The 25,501-nt window shown below is 38.1% G+C and overlaps 2 protein-coding genes and 1 long non-coding RNA gene across 3 annotated transcripts; 1 reads left to right on the top strand and 2 right to left on the bottom strand.

The window, feature by feature from the left end:
- Nucleotides 1-1,635: 1,635 nt before the first annotated feature.
- Nucleotides 1,636-2,639, bottom strand: LOC131914193 (olfactory receptor 143-like). Its single transcript, XM_059266783.1, has one exon. The coding sequence runs from the start codon at nt 2,628-2,630 to the stop codon at nt 1,695-1,697; it is 936 nt and encodes a 311-aa protein (XP_059122766.1). The 5' UTR covers nt 2,631-2,639; the 3' UTR covers nt 1,636-1,694.
- Nucleotides 2,640-7,421: 4,782 nt separating this feature from the next.
- Nucleotides 7,422-20,052, top strand: LOC131914194 (uncharacterized). The gene is made up of 2 exons (XR_009380096.1): nt 7,422-7,520; nt 19,850-20,052. It is a non-coding gene; the product is annotated as an uncharacterized LOC131914194 (long non-coding RNA).
- A 4,193-nt stretch (nt 20,053-24,245) lies between these two features.
- Nucleotides 24,246-25,197, bottom strand: LOC131914190 (olfactory receptor 8B8-like). The gene has a single exon (XM_059266781.1). The coding sequence runs from the start codon at nt 25,188-25,190 to the stop codon at nt 24,246-24,248; it is 945 nt and encodes a 314-aa protein (XP_059122764.1). The 5' UTR covers nt 25,191-25,197.
- Between the last annotated feature and the right edge of the window lie 304 nt (nt 25,198-25,501).

The following is a 25,501-nucleotide window of genomic DNA, read 5'->3' as shown; positions in this document are numbered from 1 at the left end:
AAAGTCAAAGCCATACAAAAGTGTTAAAATGTTGTGTCTAAGCATCATGTGGGGAAACAGTGGTAATAGCAATCCATCAGCTTGCTGAAGTTGCCAATTGCTGAGGTTGTGTGATCTGAGGGAATGATCCACAACAACATAGATTCATAAAAACTGTGAAGAGTCAGTCTTGCTTCCCACCTAGCCCAGTGCTCTGCCAACTTCTGTCGAGAGCTTCATGTCTCCCCAGCCACTGTCTTTATGATGTGAGTCTTGGCCAGTGTCAGCTTTCATGTCACAAAGAATTCCTTGTAACAGATCTGGGAACTGTTGGGTCATCATAACACACTCCTGCCTGCAGAGGCACAGGAACCAGGCTGTCCATGTGGTCACCAGGTACTCCCCTCTTTCAAACTCATTCTGAACATCTCTTTAGTTCTCTCTGTCATTTCACAATTCCCTATCTTTACTTCTTTATGTTTCCTTATTGAATGCAAAATGGGTAAAAACTAAAATTTGTATTCCTAACCATATAACCTGAAACAAGTCAAATCTAGAGAAGAGAAAAGAAGAATTATACTAATATTATATTTAAGAATGTTACCCATTACACAGACATTCAGGTGGATTAGCTTTTTTTCTGGTTTGGCATGAGTTGGGGTGAGAGGTTCCTAGAAATGGGCAAAAGAAAAAATTAGATTTACACATTTAAATAAAAATTCCAGTTGCTCAATATTTGTGCCGTAAACACATGTATATGAACATAAGTTTAAGATGTATACATATGTACATGTGTATGTGTATGTACATGTGTGGTAAGAAACAAAGAGGAACATATATAAGCACTCTATCACTGGATTATAATAACACCTATGCTTTCTTTTTAGAACTAAGTAGACTTTTCTTTGAAAACATCACCCTTCTTATATAACAAAGGGCATAATGACTTTAGACATTATATGTTGTTATTGTGACATTTTTAAAAGTAATCAGTCTTTATCAATAGTTCAAATGCAGTGAGAAATTCCATTTTATTTATGACAAAGCATCCTTTTATGAAATAATCACCATCATTGTTAGTGATATTTAAGAAGTCTAAATTAAAAATTAGCGTAATTTAATCTTCAATAATTACAAAAATTGATCATTACTCCAAGAAAATAAATAATGTCATTTTGTGATGATGAGGTGCAGAAGAAAAATCTTGACAGACAATAAATAATGCTAGAAAGTTTGACAACTTTACACTGGCTACAGTTTTTGTCATCCATTCTCTCTTTTACTGCAATTCACAAGTGATTTTAAAGACCTGAAATAGGAAAAGCTCTACAAATTCCTATCTGAAAAGTACAACACAAGCAAACTAATATTTGAAAGCACTCAACTCCATGGCTTTCCTTGGTTGTAGAAGTACATAGTATATACAGTTGTCTGAAGATACAAAATATGTCATCTTGGGTCTCTACCTTATACAGAGATGAAGCTGGATCCACATTCAGGCTGAGTCCCCAGATCAAAAATATTTTCTTATCCCAAGAGAAGAAGATCAAGAATTTTTTTGGAGGAAACAGAAGAAATAATAAAGTGGAAAGTCTTACCAGAATAGAAAAAGAAAGATGAATGGAAGGAAAGAGAATATTGAAAAGAAGATGATAAGAAAATGAAGTAGAGAGAAACACCTGAAGTAGAGACATAGACTATGGCAGACACAGTGGTTAACTCACTGTGAGTCTCATCAGAGTTCTCCTTATAGCAAGCTTGACATCCTTATTCCTGAGACTGTAAATAAAAGGGTTCAGCAAGGGCAGCAAAAATGTACAAAATACACTAAAAACTTTCCCCTGATCCACAGATTCATTTGATGATGTTTTGATATGTGTAAGCACACCAAATCCATAGAATAGGGCAACAGTTATTATATGAGAACTACAGGTGCTCATGGCTTTGGACAAACCTTTACCTGATGACATCTGAATGATATTAAAAAGAATCAAAGCATAGGACATTAAGATAATGATGCTGGACGCAATGACTACTATGCTGACAACAACAGAACTCACAAGCTCATTGGCATAGATGCTACTGCAGGAGAGCTGGAGAAGGGGGAAGATATCACACACGTAGTGGTTGATGACGTTAGAATCACAAAAGTTGAGCCTGATCATAAACCCTGTGTGAACCATGGCCCCAGCAAACCCCATCAAGTAAGAACCAAACATCATCAGGGAACATCTCCTAGGAGACATGATGACCATGTACAACAGGGGTTGACAGATGGCTACATAGCGATCATAGGCCATGGCTGTCAGGACATAGCACTCAGAATTGGCAAAAAAGCAGAAGAAAAACAGCTGAGTCATGCATCCCGTGAAAGAAATTCTGTTCTTCTCTAAGACAAAACTCATTAGTGTTTTGGGAGTAAAGACAAATGAATAACATAAATCAATGAAGGACAGATTAAAGAGAAAAAAGTACATAGGAGTCTGCAAGTTTGAATTCAGGAAAATGAGACTCATTAAACTCAAGTTTCCCACCACAGTGGCTACAAAGTTCACTAGAAAGATGACAAACAGGGGCAGCTGGAGCTCAGGATTCTCTGTCAATCCAGTGAGAATGAATTCTGTCACTGAAGAGTCATTCTCCATAGCCATTTGTGTTGCCAGTAGATCTGTAGAAACAGTGGAAAGGGTCACATTAACAGGGACCTCTGTCACTGACTCCAAAAGGACAGCTAGAGCCAGTTGTTACACATTCATGGTTGTCTTCATCCACTGAGCATAATATTCAAAGAACTTTACTTCTCATTCCTCAGAAATCCCTATTTCTTCTTTTCCTATCCATGATGAGCATCTACTCTGAGAAAACACTGACACAACTCCTAAAGTCTTTAAATGACCATTTCTTCCAGTCTCTTTAATCTACATTAAGGATTAGGAATAGAAGAGAACACTAGTCGGTGAAACGCTAACTTCCACTCACCTGAATATGTCACTGCTCTTGAACCACACAGGCCCTTTCACTCATGTCCTAAGGGGTCTAAGTTTCTGATAATGATGAGATATTAGTTATCAATACAAAATTGGCTCTGAAATCCTAAAATATCTATGCCAGGAAAATGACATGACTTCAATTTCAGAATTTCTCATAAAAGTATTCTTTATTTTCACAAAGGAAAATAACAATCTCATGTGTGCATCCAATACATCATTCAAGCAAGTGAGACCTTTATAACCTATCATTATAGGAAAATATATTAGAAATTGTATTAGTCAGGGTTATCTACAGTCACAGAACTTATGGAATGAATATATATGTACATGATATATATCATATGTGTGTGTGTGTGTGTGTGTGTGTGTGTGTGTATGGGAATTTATTGGAATGACTTACAGGCTGCAGTTCAACAATGGCTACTTATAAGTGGATAGTCCAAGAATCTAGTAGCTACTCAGTCAGACAAGGCTGGGTATCTCAGCTAGTCTGCTGGGATCAAGAAGAAATGGATGTGCCAATGAAGCAAGAACAAGCAGGTGAAGAACGAACCCTTCCTCCTTCCATTATCCTTATGTACACTTCCAGTAGAAGGTGTGGCCCAGATTTAAGGTGTGCCTTCTAGCCTCAATATTAGGATTAGAGGCATGTATCTTCCTGCTTCAAGATTTGGATCCTGAGTGTGCCCTCCTTTTCTGGATTATAGTTCATTCCAGTTATAGTCAAGTTGACAACCAAGAATAACCATCAGAGAAGTATATAATATTATGCTCTCCTTGATGACATCTCCCAGGTTGAGTGAGTTCCTTAAGGGTAAAAATAATAGAACGTGTATTTATATCATGTAGTATGGGTGTAAACACTCTCTCTTTAGAGACTCAAAGTACTACTTAGCTTGTGATTTCCACCAGGAATACCTGTTCCCTGAGCAGATTATTGGGTTGTTCCCTTCAGAATTCTACTCATTATGCCTTGCACAACTCAGCAAGAGAAAAATCCGGGGGTATATTCACTTTTCATTTCCAGCAATTTCCTGAAATCCATGCAATTGCATCAGTAACTATGAGTTCATAGATAAACATCCTAAAAAAAAGGTTTTGGAGCAAAGGGTTGAGGGACAAGGAGTAGGCACTCAGGAAAGTTTGAGTTTAAATCCAGATTTGGAGAGAAGGGGGATTCTATGAGCAAGGGGCATCAAGTTCACGATTGAAAAATCTACAGAGACAACCAAATCAAACTAGTGGGAATTCATGAACTTTAGACCAATAGCTGTGGAACCTCAATGAGACTGGACTAGGCCCTCTGTATAAGCCAGACAGTTTGTAGCTTGATCTGCTTAATGGGCCCTCTGGCAATAGGAACAGAATCCATCCCTAGTGCATGAGATGGCTTTTTGAGCCCACTACCTATGGTAGGAGAACTTGCACAGCCTTGATACAAGGGGAGGGGCTTGGCCCTGCCTCTGCTGAATGTACCAGGTACTGCTGACTCCCCATGGGAGGCCTACCTTGTTGGAGGATTAAATGGGCTTAGGTTGGGGGCAAAGGCAGGGAGAGATGGGAGGAGGGAAGAGAGATGGAATCTGTGGTTGGTATATAAAATGAATGAAAAAATTCCTAATAAAAATAAATTAAGCCGGGCGGTGGTGGCACACGCCTTTAATCCCAGCACTCGGGAGGCAGAGGCAGGCGGATCTCTGTGAGTTCAAGGCTAGCCTGGTCTACAAAGCGAGTTCCAGGAAAGGCGCAAAGCTATACAGAGAAACCCTGTCTCAAAAAAAATAATTAATTAATTAATTAATTAATAATTAATTAATTAAAAAAAGAATGAAACTACCAAAATTGTGATTTCTCTAGCTTTGCTGATTTATATTTACATATCTATACTTCTGTAGATATCTATAAAATATGGCTCATAAGAGAGGGTCTGGGATATGGCCCAGTGATGGAAACCTTATTTTGCATACGCAGAACTTTAGGTCTAATCTTAACACTGTAATAATGATAATAGTAATATGAATCAAGATAAAAGAGCTACTGTATCATATTATTGTTTTAATGAAATTCAATGATCCACATAATGTAGCATGTAAGACTGTCCTAGATGTATAAAAAGGTGTAATCCCCCTTCCCTGTTCCATATCTTTACACAGATAAACCGAGGTTTCTCTTCCTCATCACATGGACATTCAGAGGAAGTAAATATATGCTGTGTTGCTCTCCAGTGTAACACAGAATGAACGTCATTTCTTGGCCCTGCTCATTATTGTATGTCAGTATTATAATCCACATCATTGCCACCAACATGCCAGTCATGAACAATAAAATTTCTCTAGACATTCTAATATATTCCATGGGCACTATTGAGGCCTAGAAAATGATATGCTGGAAACAAAAAGCCTTTCTGACTTTTAAATTTTCTCCCAAGTAACCTGGTGTTATTCCAATAGAATAGACCTTGTAGACCACTTGACCTTTCTCTAATGCAGACAATGATATTCTGCCCGGATAATTTCCTCTACTAGAATATACCATTACAACAAAGAACTTCCTCAAGATAAATTGTAGAATATGGAATCATACCCCTCAAAATCAACCAGAAAACAGAAATACTGTTCTTCCCACTTCTGTGCCTCTATGTGTGAGTCAGCTGACCATAAAGAAATGATCTTACCTTCCCTACTTTATAGTGAATCAATAGGCCTCTATTCGAGAAGGTGTCTTGGCATGTACTTAGGATGAATGAGTATGACACAAAAGGGGCAAGAAGAATCAGAATAGACAGGCTAAGTGGGTTTCATATTCCAAGTTGGTAATTAGTTCCTACTTTTTGTCCAATCACATTTATGGACAGCTTTTCAGTCTCTCTCAGTCTTAGCCATAACATTGGACTGTTTTTCTTGATCTCTAAGTTTTTGGTCCCAATAGCTCCTACTTCAGGCAAAACCTTGAACAAAATAATCTAACATATTTCTCTTTTATTAATCTGTCTTTTGTTTTAAGAATGTCAGACTCTGTCCACAGGTACACTGTCGGCATCTTAGCATTTAAGAAGCTGAGCTGAGGGATTGCAAATCAAGGCTATATAGTAAAACACTATTTTGTTTTGTTAATAAAAGAGGGGAAACCAACAGTTTGGATTAAGAAAAGAAGAGAAAAACACAGACTGGGGAAAGGAAACAATGGTTCATGATCCTCATAATAGCAGCGGCAGGAGATAATAGACCACCTCTGTCCATCTTTATCATGGTAAAATTGTGCAAGTGAGTCACTGGTCTAATTGTACTTCTGCAGTCCACATGGTTGTGTCCTAGAAACATGACTAGGGTGGTGAGGTACTAAAAAAGGAAAGACACACAGAAACAGTCACACAGAAAAGGTGAGATAGGATGGACCAGGCACTCTAATGGAGGTGCGCCAGAAACTCAGCTCCTTTATTCTATACATCTGAACCAAGGATGTAGGTGTATTACTTATACTGTATTGCTGTGAAGAGACACCATGACCAAACTTATAGGAGAGTTTATCAGACTTAGGGTCCAAGAGGGTTAGAGTCTGTGAGCATCATGGTGGAGAGCACAGCAGAGGACAGGCAGGCATGGTGCTGTGACAGTAGCTGAGAGACTGTACCCTTATCCTCAAGTAGGAGGCAGAAAGAGATTGGGCCTGGGATGGGCTCTAGAAACTTCAAAGCCCAACCCCAGTGACACACCTCCTCCATCAAAGCCACACCTCCTAATCCTACCCAAACAGTTTCACCAATTGAGGACCATGCATTCAAATGTATGAATCTATGAGGGCCATTTTTTTTTTTTTTGGTTATTTTGAGACAGGGTTTCTCTGTGTAGTTTTGTGCCTGTCCTGGATCTCGCTCTGTAGACCAGGCTAGCCTCGAACTCAAAAAGATCCACCTGCCTTTGCCTCCCGAGTACTGGGATTAAAGGTGTGCGCCACCACCCAGCTGGGGGCCATTCTTATTCAAATTACCATAGTGAGTTTATTGTATAAAGATAAAGGAGGAAGCAGTTTTATTCCATACACCTGAACAAGGAAACAGGTTGAGCTAATCTCAGTTGGAGGTTTCTGTAGAGGGGCAATCTCAGACTGTAAACATCTAGGAGGAGAAAGCTGTAAGAAATAATTTCTGTCCATGTCCACACACAGACCAGGGCAAGTCTGCCATTTCTCTGAGACTGACTCATGGAAGGTTTGCCATTCCCCTGGGTCTAAGGCATTCACGTACTTGATATGGCTGTGATCATGTCAACAACAGGCATTCACTCAGGAAGTCATCTGCTTCCCATACTCTAAAGCCTGGACTTCTACTATATCTACCTCCCAGACCATTCTATTCTGTACCTATTGATGTGCTCAAAACTCAAACAAAGTTTAAAACTTTTATGATGGCCAGGGATTCTCTTGCACCATTCTTCATTTCTTCTGTTATTTTCACACCATCCAGGCAGCTGGTGAACAATCTAACATCAATACCTCCCTATCTCATTGTCTTCGTCTGGCCTCCAAAACCAAGAGGAACTGCCTCCTTGAAAGGTATGGACCCCTCTTACTTGTACACACTTGGGGGCTCTGTCTTATGTTTCAGGTATTCTGTCAGATTCTGACTTGATCTCCTACTACTCACCAGCACTGTGTGTATAAATAAACTTTTCTTGATGTTTCCCACTACCAGTTTCTGCCACTATTATTGTAACTAGGAATTCAATTGTATCAATATTCTTGTTACTATTGTCAAGTATTTAAAAATATTGTAAATTGTTCATCCATCATTGCTAGGGTTCTTTGATTTACATAAATTAATTTTTGGTTAGTTTTCACAGTATACTGCCAGAGGCCATGGGAATATACAGCAGATGGCAATTAATAGTTCAGGTGCCTACCCACCAGACAAATAACTCTTTCATGGAGGAATCCCAGAAGCAAGGCTTTTGGGATCACAGACTCTGAAAATTGGTTACTTCTGTCTATAATTTTTCTCATGTGCTACTACATTTCTTTCCTAAAGACAGCTATTGATATTTTTCCCACTACCTGTGTGTTTATCTTGTGAAAATATTCCATCTACTGGGCACACATATACCTGCAGTAGGTCAGAAAGATGACTTCACACTAAGTTGTACAATTTTAATATATAAAACATACTAGAATATGCTTCATAATTAGATCTATTATTCCACTAACACTATAAAACACATAGGCCTTGCTTTTTATCATTAGCTCAGACTGACATAAAGAAAACAGCAATTTCTGCTCAGTTCTGAGACAACATACACACAATTGCCTGATTTGGGGTCTCAGAGCATATTCAAACTATAATGAATGCTTCAGAAGATAAACCTCCACAGAAAATACACAGAGACACATTCCCAGGTGTCTGATTGTAGAACCAAGGTCAGGCACAAAACAACTTTGGTGCCAGTTTCCCCGCTTGATAAAAGTCTGGATGATAACCCAGATCAATGACTAATGCCCTACACAAATTTCTCAAGCAATTTACTCACTGCATGAACTTCTAACCCCAGATTTTTAATACAAGACTCAAAGATCAGCTAACTTGCTGTTTATTGTTTAGGTCCTGAATAACAATTAATCAATTAACCAAGTCCAGAAAGAAACAGTTTTATGTCCAGCTAACTGAGAAAATAGTGTCACAGTTAGCCAGGTTTACAGAGGATGGTCCGGCTTTACAGCCTTCAATAAAAAGTTAAAAGTTCCCTTCCTTGTGATCTGGGGTTGCAAGCAGGCTACAATATATATATTTGGGACACTTTCAATGCCACTGCCTGGGAAAGTGCCAAATACCATGTCCCTGCCTATCCATTGTCATGGTAAATGGCTCTGCCCCTTGTCCTTTGTTCAAGGAATGCACTGTGACCTTCAAAATATAGCTTTTTATTGCTTTTCTTTGGGATGATGTATAAGAAAAGACATAACAAAGAAAAGAGATAGAAGAGAACTTGAGAGAAATAGAAAGCATGATCATCAGTACATATATTGAGTCATATTCACTCAGATAGATAAAAATTATTCCTAAGTCCTCCTACTCTGAAGGCATTTCGTTTATAGCCCAGGACCAGTTCTGAGAACTGGTTTCTTGGGCTGCATTACTATACCCTGCATTTCTCTGATTTCTTCTCAACTTATCCCAGTTTTTATGACTCTCCTCTGAGTGTAACCAGTTTCAGGTATTAAATTCCTTCTTTTCAAATAAGATTTTTTTGGGGAATTTTCAGCCCATTCATATATTGATGGACTGTCTCCTGTCATATGAAATATCCCATAACCACTACATTATATTAAGGAACCCATTCATCTCTATTCTGACCTAGATGCATATTTCTTGAGGCACTTTTATCCTTATTAGAGTTTTTTTTTTCCATTTTTGTGCATCATAGCCTTCCCTAGGTTTTTGGAAAGGATGCATGGGATGATTGCTCCTTATCTAGAACTTCCACTATTCAGGTACTATACTCCAGAACTTTCTCCTTTTTATACATTACATTCTGCTTTCTATTTTTCAATCATTTTACATGCCATTTAAATTTGTCTTATTTCATTTTTATTTTAAAAGTTTAATTATACACTTGTGTCAATAATGTATTAAAGAATGAAAACATAGATTTCCTCTTGAAGGAATTTGACCAAGAGCAAGCCCAAATTTGAATTCTCAACTTTGCTCCCTGTGTCTTCTGTCTGTCCATAGATTATGGCTAATGGTCTAGTTCTGATCTACTTATCTATCTGTCTATTTATCTATCTACCTATCTATCTATATGATGTCTGACTGCCCTAATGTCTCTTCCTAACAAAGGGCTTTGCTCTGTATTTTTTGAACAATGTAAAAAGTCTGGCATGGGAAAGTGATGAAGGATTCCTTACAGAACTGCATAACAGAATTTTAAAGCATAGAAGTCATTTTACTGACTCCCCCTAACTCACCCGAAATAATAAAAATAACCTCAAAGAGGGATTATCAAGCTATACCTGCATGTTGTTTTCAAATTGTATGGTATGTAGTAGTACAGGCCCATAGGGAAGAGGAAATTGGCTCAAACCAGTTACCAAGGCATGCACATGATATATTTCCTTATGAGCCAACCTGAAGTCTGCCTGGGGGCCTAGCAAGAAATGCTGTCAGAGTTCTTGATCATACCCAGCCACTGAGGGACAACCACGCAATGCCACCAGATTGTACACAGCTTGGGTGCTGGGAGGAGGGTATATAAGTCCTTCTTCACTATTGAATAACAAGTCTGCTATTTGCCTTCAACTGGCTCCAGGTGTCTGTGTCATTGACACCATGCCTTCTCAACCCCTCCCCTGAGGGGGCTGTTAGGATCCAGCAATGTCAGTAAATATTTATTTTGTATGGTTGCCTCCAACATGTTGACTGCAAGTGACTACCACAGCACACTTACACTCATATGTTACTCTGGGGCATGGACATAGAAAAATAAATTTTAGTCACAGACATAGAAGAATAAATAACCCAACATCAAAGCTATACATTAGCTTAAGTTGTAAAAGCTGAAGACAGAAAATTCAAACTAAATATGGTGGCTTGTTACATTGTTCTCTTAATGGCAGGTTAAACAAACAGGCTCAGTATATAACAAGATATCAATCTTACCTCTTAAGTGATATCAAGATGTATAATTAACTTGGTTTGAAGACCATGAAAAGTCCATTCTCTTTGAATGTGAAAGATTTTTTCATGAAATTGTATCACTATGTACACTATAAATGAGAATGTCAACTAGGTTAGTCACTATGGAAATCAATATAGAGGGTCCTAAAAGATACTAAAAATAGAGTTATCATATAATCCAGCTTTATCATTCCTGGGTATAAACATGAAAGAACTAAAGTCACACAATAAAGATAACTGTATAAAAAATTTGAAAATTGAAGCATTATTAATAATATTCAAGACATGTGATTAGTTTATATGACAATCAATGAATTACTATCTAAAGTAATAACAATAATAACAAAAGACTGACAGCTAAGAAACAAGAGAAAAATGGAAGGATTTAGTGGTGAAAATATCTCAAACTACAGTGGGGCAGTTCTAAAAAATCTTGAGCAGATCGATGAGCAAACTATATCAGGCAGAAAGTAGAGAAACCTAATACATAGACACTCCATGCCTAGTCATTGACTGGAGCATCTCAGTTAAACCTGCCTTTGCCTGAGTATTACAGTGCACACAAAGACTTACCAGCCACAAGCTGTCATCAACTGTGTACACCCCAGGTGTTTCCCTTAACAAGGAGCTAAGCAGGATCATCTAAGGCCAAAGTCCAAGTGACAAACTAAATCCTAAAATTGTTTATAATTAGCAGTATTAGAAAAATAATGTATCTAATTGTTTATTAATTGTAAGAGCAAGGGTATTATTGATTTATCCAAACAGGAAAAAAATCCATGGCTACATAGTGATCACAGGTCATTGAGGTCAACAAGTAGCATTCAGAGATGACAAAAAAGAGAAAGAGAAACAGCTGAGTCATGCAGCCTACATATGAGATGGCATTCTTCTCGGAGACAAAGTTCATCAGCATTTTGGGACTGAAGACAGAAGAGTAGCAGAGATCAATGAAGGAGAGGTTGAAGAGGAAATAGTACATGGGAGTATGCAGGTGAGGACTGAGGCCAATCAGGGTGACCAGGCCAAAGTTTCCCACCACTGTGACAATGTAGATCATTAGAAACAGGTAAAAGAGAGGCAGCTGGAGCTCTAGACGGTCTGTCAAACCAGCAAGAACAAACTCAGTCATGAAGGAGCTGTTTCCAGCCAGAATTCTTATTCTTAAAAGACTGGGGAGACAGAAGAAATTTTCCCTGTTAAACATGCCAACACTCTGCTTTCAACTCACGTGTATAACCAGGGCCTGGTGAAAAAAATCAAAGAAAATTCTCCTTTGTCAATGGCATCTAAATGTACAACCACACACTCCCTTCAACCTTTCAATCTTTCTGGTTTTTACATGCTTGAGCTGAATGTCACAAATTATTTCTCCATTCTCTATTGAATATAAATAATTGTCTGATGTCTAAACCTGTTTGCTGAGTTTGTTTACAAAGGATTTGTCTCTCAAAGCTCCCTTTAATTCTTAGTGTCCACTCATGACTCCATTATTTTACTAGGCACCTCAATTCCCTTATGATGATTAATGAGAAACAGAATTTTTCTAAAAAAAAAACAAAGATAGTCTACCTCTTCTACAGGGTTTTCAGATATCATACTGAAGAATTCATAAGGAAGAAAATAGCGAGTACTTTAAACTTTATAATTAATCACGTACCATAACCTAGTGTATCTATGCAATCTCCTCTCCTCTATTCTAGATAGACAAGAAATGAATAAAGGATTAAGTTATATTTTCAAAGGTTGCTTTATGGGTGAATGATAAACACAATTAATTTGCATATTATTTCTTTACTATTAAATATGAAAGAATGCCCAATTGTATTCTTTTTTAATTTATTTTATAATTTAATTTAATTTTACATATCAGCCACAGATTCCCCTGTCCTCCCTCTTCCAGCTCCTCCCCACTCTCCCCCCAGCCCACCACCTATTCCCATCTCCTCCAGGGCAAGGACTCCCCTGGGGATTCAGCTCAGCCTGGTAGATTCAATCCAGGCAGGTCCAGTCCCCTCCTCCCTTTGCCCAGGCTGAGCAAAGTGTCCCTGCATAGGCCCCAGGTTCCAAACAGCCAGCTCATGCACAAAAGACAGGTCCCAGTCCCACTGCCTGGGGGCCTCCCAAACCGTTCAAGTTAATCAAGTGTCTCACTTATCCAGAGGGTCTGATCCAGTAGGGGGCTCCTTAGCTATTGGTTTCATAGTTCATGTATTTCCACTACTCTGGCTATTCGTCCCTGCACTTTTTCTAATCATGGTCTCAATATCTCTTGCTCATATAATCCCTCCTCTTTCTTGCCACTTGGATTCCCGGAGCTCCACCTGGGGACTGGCCGTGGATTTCTGCATCCGCTTCCATCAGTCATTGGATGAGAGTTCTACCACGACAGTTAGGGTGTTTGGCCATCCGACCACCAGAGTAGGTCAGTTTGGGCTTTCTCTCGACCATTGCCGGTAGTCTATTGTGGAGGTATCTTTGTGGATTTCTGTGGACCTCTCTAGCACTTTGCTTCTTCCTATTCCCATGGGGTCTTCATTTATCATGGTCTCTTTTTCCTTGTTCTCCCACTCTGTTCTTGATCAAGTTGGGATCTCCTGCTCCCCTAAGCTCTTTTTCCCTTGACCCTTGCCCTTCATTAACCCCACTCATGTCCAGGTTGTTCATGGAGATCTCATCCATTTCTCTGACATTGGGCCATCCCTGTGTCTTTCTTGGGGTCCTGTTTTCCAGGTAGCCTCCCTGGAGTTGTGAGTAGGAGTCTAGTCATCTTTGTTTTACATCTAGTATCCTCCTATGAGTGAGTACATACCATGTTTGTCTTTCTGAGTCTGGATTACCTCACTCAGGATGATTTTTTCTAGATCCATCCATTTGCCTGCAAACCTCATGATGTCATTGTTTTTCTCTGCTGAGTATTCCATTGTGTATATGTACCATATTTTATTTACTCATTCTTCAGTTGAAGGGCATCTAGGTTATTTCCAGGTTCTGGCTATTACAAATAATGCTTCTATGAACATAGCTGAGCATGTGCCCTTGTGGTATGATTGAGCGTTCCTTGGGTATATGCCCAAGAGTGGTATAGCTGGATCTTGGGGGAGATTGATTCCCAATTTTCTAAGAAAGCACCATATTGATTTCCAAAGTGGCTGTACAAGATTGCATTCCCACCAACAGTGAAGAAGAGTTTCCCTTGCTCCACATCCTCTCCAGCATAAGCTGTCTTCAGTGATTTTGATCTTAGCCATTCTGATAGGTGTAAGGTGGTATCTCAGAGTCATTTTGATTTGCATTTCCCTGATGATTAGGGATGTTAAACAATTCCTTAAATGTCTTTCAGCCATGTGAGCTTCCTCTGTTGAGAATTCTCTGTTTAGCTCTTAATTGGACTATTGGGCATTTTGATGTTTAATTTCTTGAGTTCTTTATATATTCTGGATATCAGCCCTCTGTCAGATGTGGGGTTGGTGAAGACCTTTTCCCATTCTGTAGGCTGTCGCTTTGTCTTGTTGACCATGTCCTTTGCTCTACAAAAGCTTCTCAGTTTCAAGAGGTCCCATTGATTGATTGTTCCTCTCAGTGTCTGTGCTACTGGTGTTATATTTAGTAAGTGATCTCCTATGCCAATGTGTTAAAGACTACTTCCTACTTTCTTTTCTATCAGGTTCAGAGTAACTGGATTTATGTTGAGGTCTTTGATCCACTTGGACTTAAGTTTTATGCACGGTGACAGATATGGATCCATTTGCAGTCTTTTACATGTTGCCATCCAGTTATGCCAGCACCATTTGTTGAAGATGCTTTCTTTTTTCCATTGTACAGTTTTGACTTCTTTGTCAAAAATTATATGTTCATAGGTGTGTGGATTAATGTCAGGGTCTTCAGTTCAATTCCATTAGTCCACATGTTGGTTTTTATGCAAGTACCAAGCTGTTTTTATTACTGTAGCTCTATAGTAGAGCTTGAGGTCAGGGATTGTGATACCTCCAGAAGTTGTTTTATTGTATAGGACTCTTTTGGCTATCCTGGGTTTTTTTGTTTCTCCATATGAAGTTGAGTTTGTTTTTTCCAGATCTGTGAAGAATTGTGTTGGTATTTTGATGGGGATTGCATTGAATCTGTAGATTGCTTTTGGTAAGATTGCCATTTTTACTATGTTAATCCTGCCTATCCATGAGCATGGAAGATCTTTCCATTTTCTGACATCTTCTTTAATTTCTTTTTTCAGGGACTTAAAGTTCTTGTCATATACATCCTTCATTTGCTTAGAGTTACCCCAAGGTATTTTATATCATTTGTGGCTATTGTAAAGGGTGATGTATCTCTGATTTCCTTCTCAGCCTGTTTGTCAATTGTATATAGGAGGGCTACTGATTTTTTTGAGTTGATCTTGTATCCTGCTATGTTGCTGAAGGTGTTTATATTTATTATATGTAGCTTCCTTATATCTAAATCACACATCAGTTTTTGTGAAGGGACAAATGACATCATTGTGTTCCTGAAGCTAGTAAATCTGCCTTGCTACCAGAGCTGCTAAAGCACCAGAAACTGTTAAATCTGCCTTGCTTCAAGACTATGAATACAGTCAACACAGCAAAAGCTCAGATGAAAGAAATAGAAACAGTAAGCCAAAGATATGGCCCAGTTTCTTGCTAGTCTACAAACGAGTTTTACTATTTCAGCCACATGAATGAGATGAATAGAGTCTCGATGAACTCACCCTGCTTCCCCTCAGAAAACTCAGTCCTGATTCCTATGTTTGTCTCACTTCCACTTTCCTGGAGAAGGATTTAGCTCTGGAAGTGTCAAAGCTGATCAGTGGCAATCACAGAATCTTCTCCCTTTACTGGAAAAATAGCAAGATAGCATACAAAACACATTCTGAGTGATCCAAGAATCACTGTACAGTAGCGATCATACTACTACTTAATCATTTACCAAGAGGTTGTGAAAGAATTGTACAGAGCTGATAGGAGGGCCACCATGTCATAAAGCACATGCCATTTTCATGAGACTTGCAAGATTCTCTGGACTTTATTAGACTTCCAGAGTGGGTCTCCCTTGGGATTTCCCTGTGGTGACCAAATAGGAAGGGAAGAAATAAAAGTACCTATGTTTACATACTAATTCCTGATAATTGATATGAACTTCACACTTGAAATTATGCAGCCCCTGGAATATAGGTGCTAGGAACCTCTGTGGTCATTCATAGAGAAGCAAACATAATTAACATCATTAATGTTGCCTAATTGGAATTCTAGATACTGTTTTGTTTTTACTAAAAGTATATGGACCACATATTATTTATTATGCTGTTTCACATTTTGATTCTCTATTTAAATAACCAAGAGTGAATATTTAAGAACTATAAAGAAAAGCTGTACTTTGGGATTTAAAGAAAAGTACTATATGATTTAAAAATTACTATTTCATTAAAATATATTTTGATTATGGTATTCAGATATATAAAAATTTCTTTGCATTTAACAGATTAAAAGCAAATCTGTGCATTGGGATACAAGCAATTTTTAGAGCTCCCTGCTGTATTTCATTGTCATAGAGAAAGTATGACACTATTTTCCTGGCAATGTCCACTCCCTCTGGCTCTTACAATTCTTCTGCCCCATCTTCCAAGAAGATGCCTGAACCTTGGGGTGAAGGAGTGTGATGTAGATGTCCCATTTCAGCTTACCATTTGTTATCCCTCCTTTATCCTACCCTCACATTCTTTTTTTTCAATAATATTTTTTATTTATTTTACATACTGGCCACAGTTTCCCATCCCTCCTCTCCTCCAAGTCCCCCCTCCCTGCCCTGCTTCTCATCTATGCTCCACCCCTCTCTTTCCACTCTTTCTGCACCTCTATTTAGGAAGGGGCAGCCCTTCATTGAAATGAAAAGGCATGGCATATTAAGTTGAGGCAGGGCTAAGCTCCTCCCTTTGCCTCAAGGCTGGGCAAGGTAATCCAGCATAAGGAACAGGTTCTCATTAGCCAGCTAAGCTCCAGGGACAGGTCCTGATCTCACTGATAGGAAGGAGCCTTACAAACAGACCAAACTACACAACTGTCACACACAAGCAGAGGGCCTAGGTCAGTCCCATGGAGGCTCCCTAACTGTTGGTCCTGTAACCATCAGGCAAAAATTTTTTGGAATGTACTAACTAACCACTAGTTTCCACAAACTCTAAGGCTAAAAATGTCAGCAGACAGAATCTGAGGTCTATAACAAAGATGTGTCTCCTTTTTTCCTATTCTCCTACCTGATGACCCTGCTAGTATTTTAAAGGTGTATTGATTTGTGACTTTGGTTCTGTTATTATAAAAAAGCCTCTGTAAAATTTTCACAGCATTGCAGCACCATATTTCAAACAACCTGAATCCATATCTCTGAGCTGTAGTCAGTTCAGAATAAACCATCTCTTTGAAGTGACAGGAGTTTTTGCATTGAGACTAGTCATCATTTAACTTCCAAGACTTGTCTTATAACCTAGATTGTTTTTAAATTTAAAAAAAAAAAATGGCTCAGAAAACCCCCAAGTAGACAGATGTGAACATTTTTAGGACTTCCTGATGATTTAATGAATCTAACTTTTACACACTTTTGAAATCTAAGTAAACCCTGCAGCTTCTTTTGCTTTCAGCTAACTTTAAAATCACTAATCTTGGATATCATGCAGGTAAACAACATAAAATGTGTCCCCTCACTTTGATTTGCTGTAAATATCATGATGATTTGTGGGTTATGATGATGATGATTGCCTGAGTAACTTTTCATAGACTTTTGCCAAAGCCACAACCTCTTGAATTGGGTCATCAGATTGTTCTAGAGTGACAAAACAGGTCATAAGCTTGACATCTTAGCATTCTCACTGTATCAGTATCCTCTGCTCTCTTACCTTTGGGTCAGATTGCTCCTGTTAAACTTTGCACACAGACATGCTAGACATTCAGAGAAAAGCAGTACGAGATTGAGATATGCCAAAATTTCCTCATCTCTCTAGTCCCCCTCAAGGCTCAGCATACATTGTGTGACTAACATAGCTTCAAGGTTCACAGAGGCGTCAGGACCCACAGACTGACAACTACCATGTGTTACAACTTCAGAGCACAGCCTACAAGGCTCTAGTCACCAGCACTTTCCTAACATAAACCTGTGTGTAACCCTTGCCAAAGTCAAAAGGAACTTAAATTAATGCTGGAGTTAATGTGGTCAGTTTTGGACACTAGCCACCACCTTGCCTTGATGACTCTATGAATGAGGATTTTTAATTCACCCTACATCCACTAAGCTCCTTTCTCCATAGCCTATGTATATGGACTTTAATCCAGTGAACAGAAAAAGAGATTAGTCATCAGTAAAAGCAAATTTGATATATGTGCCTTTTGACCATTAAAGTGATATATATCATACATAATGCAGGGCGTTCACCCACCAACCCCACAGTTCTCCAGAGTTTTCTTGAGTGTGAGCAGCAGGAAATGTTAGACAGAAGGATTTAGATTGTATAGATGAACAGATAGAAAATAAAGGATAGCCTCGAGAGGGCCCGGAACCTTTTCCAATGAGCCCTGACTGCCTGTGCCTCAGGGCATTCATAGAAATGCCAAGGGGTGGAGCAAAAGTCCTCCTCCCAGCACAGCCAAGAGCAGACCATCCCAGACACCTGCACTCAGGCGTGGTCCTAATCATCCTCTCTATGCGGACCTGCTGGGTAAAGCCACCAGGAACCTAAAAATGGGCTCCCACAGCATAGCATATTAAATAAGATGTTTCTATCATTGATGTTACTTTATTTTTTAAATTCTAAATTAAGCCTGAACATTTTATGTCTATCTACTTAATAAAATAAGGTTTTTCCAAAATTAACCAAGAATATGGATCTATTTTATTAGTGTTTTAAACATTTCCTTTACATAAACTATAAGAATAAATCATTAGAATAAATAATAAATATTTTAATAAATATAAATAATAAATATTTAAATAAATAATAAAACTATAAGAATAAATCATTTCCTTTACATAAACTATAAGAATAAATCATTTCAAAAAATGTTTGAAATTAAAAGAATGAGTTAACCCCTTTTTATTTAGTGTTCAAGAGTTTGAAAGGTTTCTAATAGGCCCATCATTGCAAGGTGGGATGTTTTACTCACTGAAAACTATCTTATTAGAAGAGATGTGTTCCTTACCCAAACAAATAATAGATGAGCAAGGATAAGGAAATATTAAGAACACAGGTTTGATCAGTAGACTGAATACATTTAAAGATACATACATATATAAATGCATAGATACAAAAATAAATACATAAATAAATAAACCTTAGAATATCATAAGAATGAGATCACCAAACTCTTTACCTAAGAAACGGGAGGCATGAAACTTCAGCCACCAAGGTCATTCTGGCCTTCTGGTGCTCATCATAATTTTTACCTGGCATAGACACAAAGACCAATGATAGACCAGCATCCCGAAGTGTTCCCAACTGACCAGTGCAACAGTAATGAACAGTGTATTTGCTATAAGCTTGCTACTGCTGCTGTGGCTACTTGGTATTATTATTATTATTATTATTATTATTATTATTATTATTATTATTATCATTATTATCATTATTTCTTCTTCCTTTTTCTTCTCCTCCATCTTCAGATGCCAATTTGAAAAAAAAATAATTTATTTTCTGGGAGCTTAAAATTAGTGTTGTCTCCCCAGATGGCTATATTCCTTTTTCTCACAGTCACAGTCCCTAAAATTGTCTTTTGGATGAATAATATATGTCGCCTTATGATATGTTGGTCCCTAAATATGTGTAATTATTGTTCATCTATTAAAATTATATTTCTTTACATAAAATGAAATCTTTCAAATCTTTCAAAAACTTGAGAGTTTTGGCTTCATTTTTTAGTCTTTTCTTTTTTTGTTTTTTGGGGGTAGGGAGTCTTTTTATTTTGTTTTATTTTGTTTTCTATTTAGTCGTTCCTTTGTTTGTTTGTTTGTTTGTTTGTTTGGTTGGTTTTGAAAGACACAGTCTCCTTATATGGCACATACTGGCCTGAAACTCACTATGTGGCTCAGGAAAGCCTTGAACTGGTCAGCTTTCTGCCTCAGACTCCCACGTGTGGAGTTACAGTATGCAACACAGTATGAACACCACAACTGGTAGATTTGTTTGGTTTGTTCTATTGTTTTCTTTATCTCACTATAGGCTTTTAAGAATATAAAGTAGCTGGGCCTGGTGATACATGCCTAGAATCCTAACAACTCTGGATGCTGAGTCAAGACCTACCTGGACTCCAGGAAAGTCTCAAGATCATTATGGGTCACCCACTGAGACCTTGTTTCAAGTACAAAAGTAAGAAGAATGGCTATACCTAGCACTACAATAAAGCACTTCCTAGTGTGTGTAAATCCTATGTTTAATATCAGGCACACAAAGATTGAAAATTGTACTTTTACCACTGTGTCATTTGCTTACATAAAATAATTTTTAAACAGTGCAATAATCCAGGTGGATTAAACAAGAGGAGATCATTTTCTTGCAGCTCTGGGGGCTGAAAGTCCTCCATCAAGTGTAGGTTATGTGTTTTCTGAGGCTTCTCTGTTTGGTTGACAGATGACCATGCTTTGGCTGTGCTGTCACAAGGCCCTTCCTATGTGTACATCCACTCTTGACGTTTATGTGCCCCCTTTCTTTTCTTATAATTACATTAGTGATTGGCTTAGGATCCATCTTAACATTGCAAACTAACTTAAATGAGTTTTAAACTAATAACATCATTAAGAACCTAGTACTGTTACAATCCACTGTTCTGGGGAATGGGACACCAACAAAAGTTCATGCAGGAACACACCTGCATAATAGCCACTGTTCTACAAAGAATATGAAGACAGTATAGAACTGCATTGAAACAGCAATAACAAGATTAGTAAGATATGATGTTGTAATTCATATCACTAAGCGAGAAAAGGAGGCTGTCAACCCACACTGGTCAGAAATCTACTGCTCAAAATTTCTATTTTATTCTTTTATTTTTCAACAAGTTTTTTAAAAAAATAAATGGATAAAGCCAGCTTTCTTTAATATTTGATTCTATTTTATTCTTATTAAAAAGATCCTATTATATGTACATATATACTCTTATTTTTCAGATGACTCAACAATTTATCCTGTCTTCAAGTATAAGGAGATATATATATATATATATATATATATATATATATATATATATATGCCATTTTGAGCATGAGTTTAAGATATAATGACTTAGTTCCTATGACTTGTGGTTATCTTGACTTTTACAGCATAATTGCTTTGCAATGAGTGAATAAGTAAATTAGTATATAAGAATGGTACAATTTCACCAATAAAATCCTTTCAAAATGAAGGTATATTCATGTGTATTTAATGCTTTCTGACATGGGAAGACACCATATTCATTCCAAGTAGTAAATATATATGTTTTCTTAATTACTTTTAAATATGCTCATATGCTGATATATTTATTATGTATGTGACAGAAGTATATTTCCACTTTTATTATAGTTTGAGTTGACCATACAATTTTAAAACTAAATATAGTTTTTCATAGATGTATATGAATCTAAAATAGCCCTGAGTTAACCTCATATGTGTGTTAGCACAAATTCAACCAATAGCTATGATCAGTTGCTGACATAGATATTAGCAAAGATAGATGTTGGGCTGGGTGGCAGTGGTGCACGAATTAATCCCAGCACTCGGGAGGCAGAACAGGCAGATCTCTATTAGTTCAAGGCCAGCCTGGTCTACAGAGCAAGACCCAGGACAGGAACCAAAACTACGCAGAGAAACCCTGTCTCAAAAAAACAAACAAACAAACAAAAAAAGATAGATGTTGGAACAAACAATAGGCTATTATCAACATTGAGAGGTTGTTAAGCCAGGAATAGTAGACACACCTACAATCTCATTGCTCAAGGGATTAATTTCATGGCCACCCTGGGCTACAAAATACAATCCTGTCTCAATGAAAAACAAAATTAAAATAAGCAGTGGGAGGCTACTGAGTATCAAATAATACTGACTTCAGACAGTTAAGTGAAAAAAACTGCATATTTATATCCCTTGAATATGAAACTTAAACACAATATGTAGTTCTTTTAAAATGCATATCATTTATTTACTGTATACTGCAGCGGTTTTAATATTAGTTGTCCAGAATCTAGGACTAAAAGGACAAAGACTCAAAACTTATAGAATTCAGACTCAGAACCAGACCTGGCCACTCATCTTTCCATTTAACACATTTTACTGAGGGGGAGGGGAGAGACATGATCAAGGGACATCTGTTAACTCCTGTTGCTGCCTCAGATGACATCTAGCAACTGCTGACCAGTTTTTCATTAGCAAAGAAACATCATCCCACCTAGAGGACATGAAAATGTTATTAAAATTTGTTGTTTCATCAGTTTCACTACAGATTGTTAATAAATGAACATCAATGGAGCTTCAGAATCTGGAGGAAGGAAGAAAAGGAAGTCCATTGTATGTTAGATATCACCTGAATTTTTATTATGGTTCTTGACATTCATTCTTTTCTCTTACAAAGCCCCAATTCGACCTCATTTACTAATTTTTTTCACATTTGTATGCATGCTTTTCTGCTTTGCCTTCTCCCAAAGCATTCATCTCTTTCCCAAATCATTCCAGACCATCATAAAGGTTGTTCCCGCATCTGAAGTGCTGCTCAGACCCTCCTTCTGCTTAGATGTTGAGCAGGCAATGCTGCCTTCAGTCAGGTCACCTGCCACCTCCAAAAGAGCCCTTCCTAGCAGCCAACCCCAGAAAAGAAGGCAGGTGTTATTAGTAAAATTACATTTGTTTCAGACATTGTGTATTATTTTTCTGACACAAACTCACAGAAACAAAAATTATTTTTTCACCATCTTAATAGTCTATAGCATTCTGAGATCACAGCCATCACAGGCACCTTTACCTTTCTGCACAGCTATATTTTTTATTTTAATTTTTTTATGCCTCACAAGGAAGCTGTACAATGCAAACCCACAGGAGGAAAGGAGTCTGAAGAGTAGACAAGAGTCAAAGACATACCTGCTCCTAGTTAGGATTCCCACAAAAACATCGACCTAAGAGCCACAACATTAGCACAGAGGACCTGGTGCAGACCCCTGCAAGACACATGCTTGTCCCGTTCAGGGTCTCTGAGCCCATATGTGCCCTGTTTAGTTGATTCAGTTGCCCGTGTTTTCTTGAGGTCTTCTATCCCCTCTGACTCCTACAATCCTTCTGCCCCCTCTTCCTTGGTATTCACAGAGCTACTAGGAGAAAGACCAGATGAAGAGCTCTAACTTAGCCTCTTTCTCCACATGTCTGGCTGTATTTTTAATGTTTGAACAAAGCCTACATACCTTGATGTCTTAAATAGGATACATGTTCAGGTTATATTTATTACTTAATAAACTACATCATTGTATGTAGAATTCTGAAATAGACTGAAAATGGAAATTATCAAACTAATAAAACTGACTGCTAATAAATTAAGATTATATGATTTATTTGAGTAAAAGACAATATCCCTCTACCAATAGCTAGTAAATTTGCTTAGTTAGATTCTTACCAATGAAGACATAGCAGGTCCATATATTCACGTACCTGCCCTCAAGTCCATGAGGGAAAAACCTGATACAGGTTCCCTTTAGCCTGAATGATCTAAAGCGTTTCATTTTCAGTCTTCAAGCACTGGAATTACAACCAACTCATCCATCAACTGCTCTTTCCCAAACTGATTTAGGACTGAAGAGAAAAGATCAGAGTGAAAGGGCATTTTCCCACATCATTTGAACATTCAGAGAGACAAAGGACATTTTGAAATGAACTCTCCTACAAAGATCCCCAGTAGGCTGCTAACTGAATAAATGAGACACTGTCTCTAAAACTACTAAAATTTTTATCTCAGTGGTACAGCTGCATAAGACTTCTAGATGTGCCCTAGTCAAAGATCTCACAGTTCTGCTTAAGATATAGATCAGTGGAAGAGCACTTGCCTAGCATGCCAGAGTTCATGAATATTATTCTCCAAACACACGAATTCCTAAGATATTCAAAAATGTACATTTAAAAGATCGCATGACCTTATCATTTCCAAGTATATATCATCCACTGCTTTGTATTAAAATCCTTGCAATTTCTAAGCCTAGAGTGTACTGTACTAGTAGATGGCTGCACAAATGTGTTTTTCAGTTTTCAATATGGGCAAAAGATACAAATGATTTTTTAAAAATTGTAGAATAAACTATGTACTCTACCCTAAAACGATGATGAGTTAATCATCCTTCACTGTATTTACTTCTGAAATTTCCTTGATATTTAACTTAATTTTAAATAATGTGAAATAATTTTTAATGCTACACTGTTCTCACCTTTGTATTTTTTATGTTATTTTAGTCATTGTAGGCACAGAAGTTATTCAGTATTGTGGGTCAAATCCTGGGCCCCAGCATATAAGTAAGTGCTCTGCTAATGAGATGGTCCTCTGGTCCTCTCTCTAGTTGTAAAACTCACATGTCCTAAGATTTACTTCCATAATAAATGCAGATTCTACTTAGGCAAACATCCTTTTCTTCAAAATTTTTCTCAGTGCAATGTGGACATCTTTATTCCTTATACTGTAGATGAAAGGATTCAGCATTGGACCCACAACGGTATAAAAAATGGTAGATACTTTATCTTCATCCACAGATGCACTAGAAGGCTTAAGATACATGAATGCTGCTGCACCAAAGAAAAAAGAAACAGCTATTACATGGGAGCCACAGGTACTGAAGGCTTTTGACCTACCCTCTGCAGAATGGATGCGAAGGATGTTGGAAAGGATCAAGGTGTAAGAAATGAAAATAGTCAGGCTGGCTGCTATTACATTGACACCCACAACAATGAAAACCACCAGCTCATTGATGACGGTACTTGTGCACGAGAGCTTCAGGAGTGGAAGTATTTCACACATGTAGTGATTGATGATGTTGCCATCACAGAAGACAAGTCTCAGCATGCTACCAGTATGGGCCATGGCTTCCACAAACCCCATCACATACACACCCACCATCATCAAGTGGCAGACCTGATGGGACATAGTGACCTGGTAAAGCAGGGGTTTACAGATGGCAGCATATCTGTCATAGGCCATGGCTGTCAAAATGTAGCATTCATCAATCACAAAGAAGCAGAAGAAAAAGAGCTGAGTCATGCACTCAGCATGGGAGATGATGTTCTGCTTCACAAAACTCACCAGCATTCTGGGGGTTATAACAGAGGAGTAGCAGAGGTCTGTGAAGGCAAGGTTGAAGAGAAAATAGTACATGGGGGTGTGCAGGTGAGGGTTCAAAACAATCAGAACCATCAAGCCCAGGTTCCCCACCATGGAGACCACATAGATTCCCAAGAAGAGGAAGAAGAGAGGCAGCTGGAGCTCTGGCTGCTGTGTCAAGCCCAGCAGGATGAACTCCTTCACGGAAGAGGCATTTTCGGAAGCCATTCTTCTCAGGATCATATCTGTGAGAACAGTAACATTAAAATGAAATCCCAGCCTTCTCCAACCTACCCCATTAAAATTAGACTAAGAACCAGAATCAAATGATAAAATGAAGCACACACTTCTCTGTGCCTCTGTTTTTTACAATTTTGGAGTTCATTTATAGAAATAACCACAAATAAATGGAAGGCCATTTCTTTGAGAATAATATTTAGGTCGCCAATGACCATTCTTGGCTCTGTAGCATCTCTGGTCTTCTATCTTGACAATCCACCTCCCTGTTCAGGCTCAGTGGTCATCTCAAAAGGGAAGAGACAAGGCACATAAAA

This window comes from Peromyscus eremicus, chromosome 7 (assembly GCF_949786415.1).
Source record: "Peromyscus eremicus chromosome 7, PerEre_H2_v1, whole genome shotgun sequence".
Taxonomy (NCBI): Eukaryota; Metazoa; Chordata; class Mammalia; order Rodentia; family Cricetidae; genus Peromyscus; species Peromyscus eremicus.
This window is presented reverse-complemented; position numbering and strand designations above follow the sequence as displayed.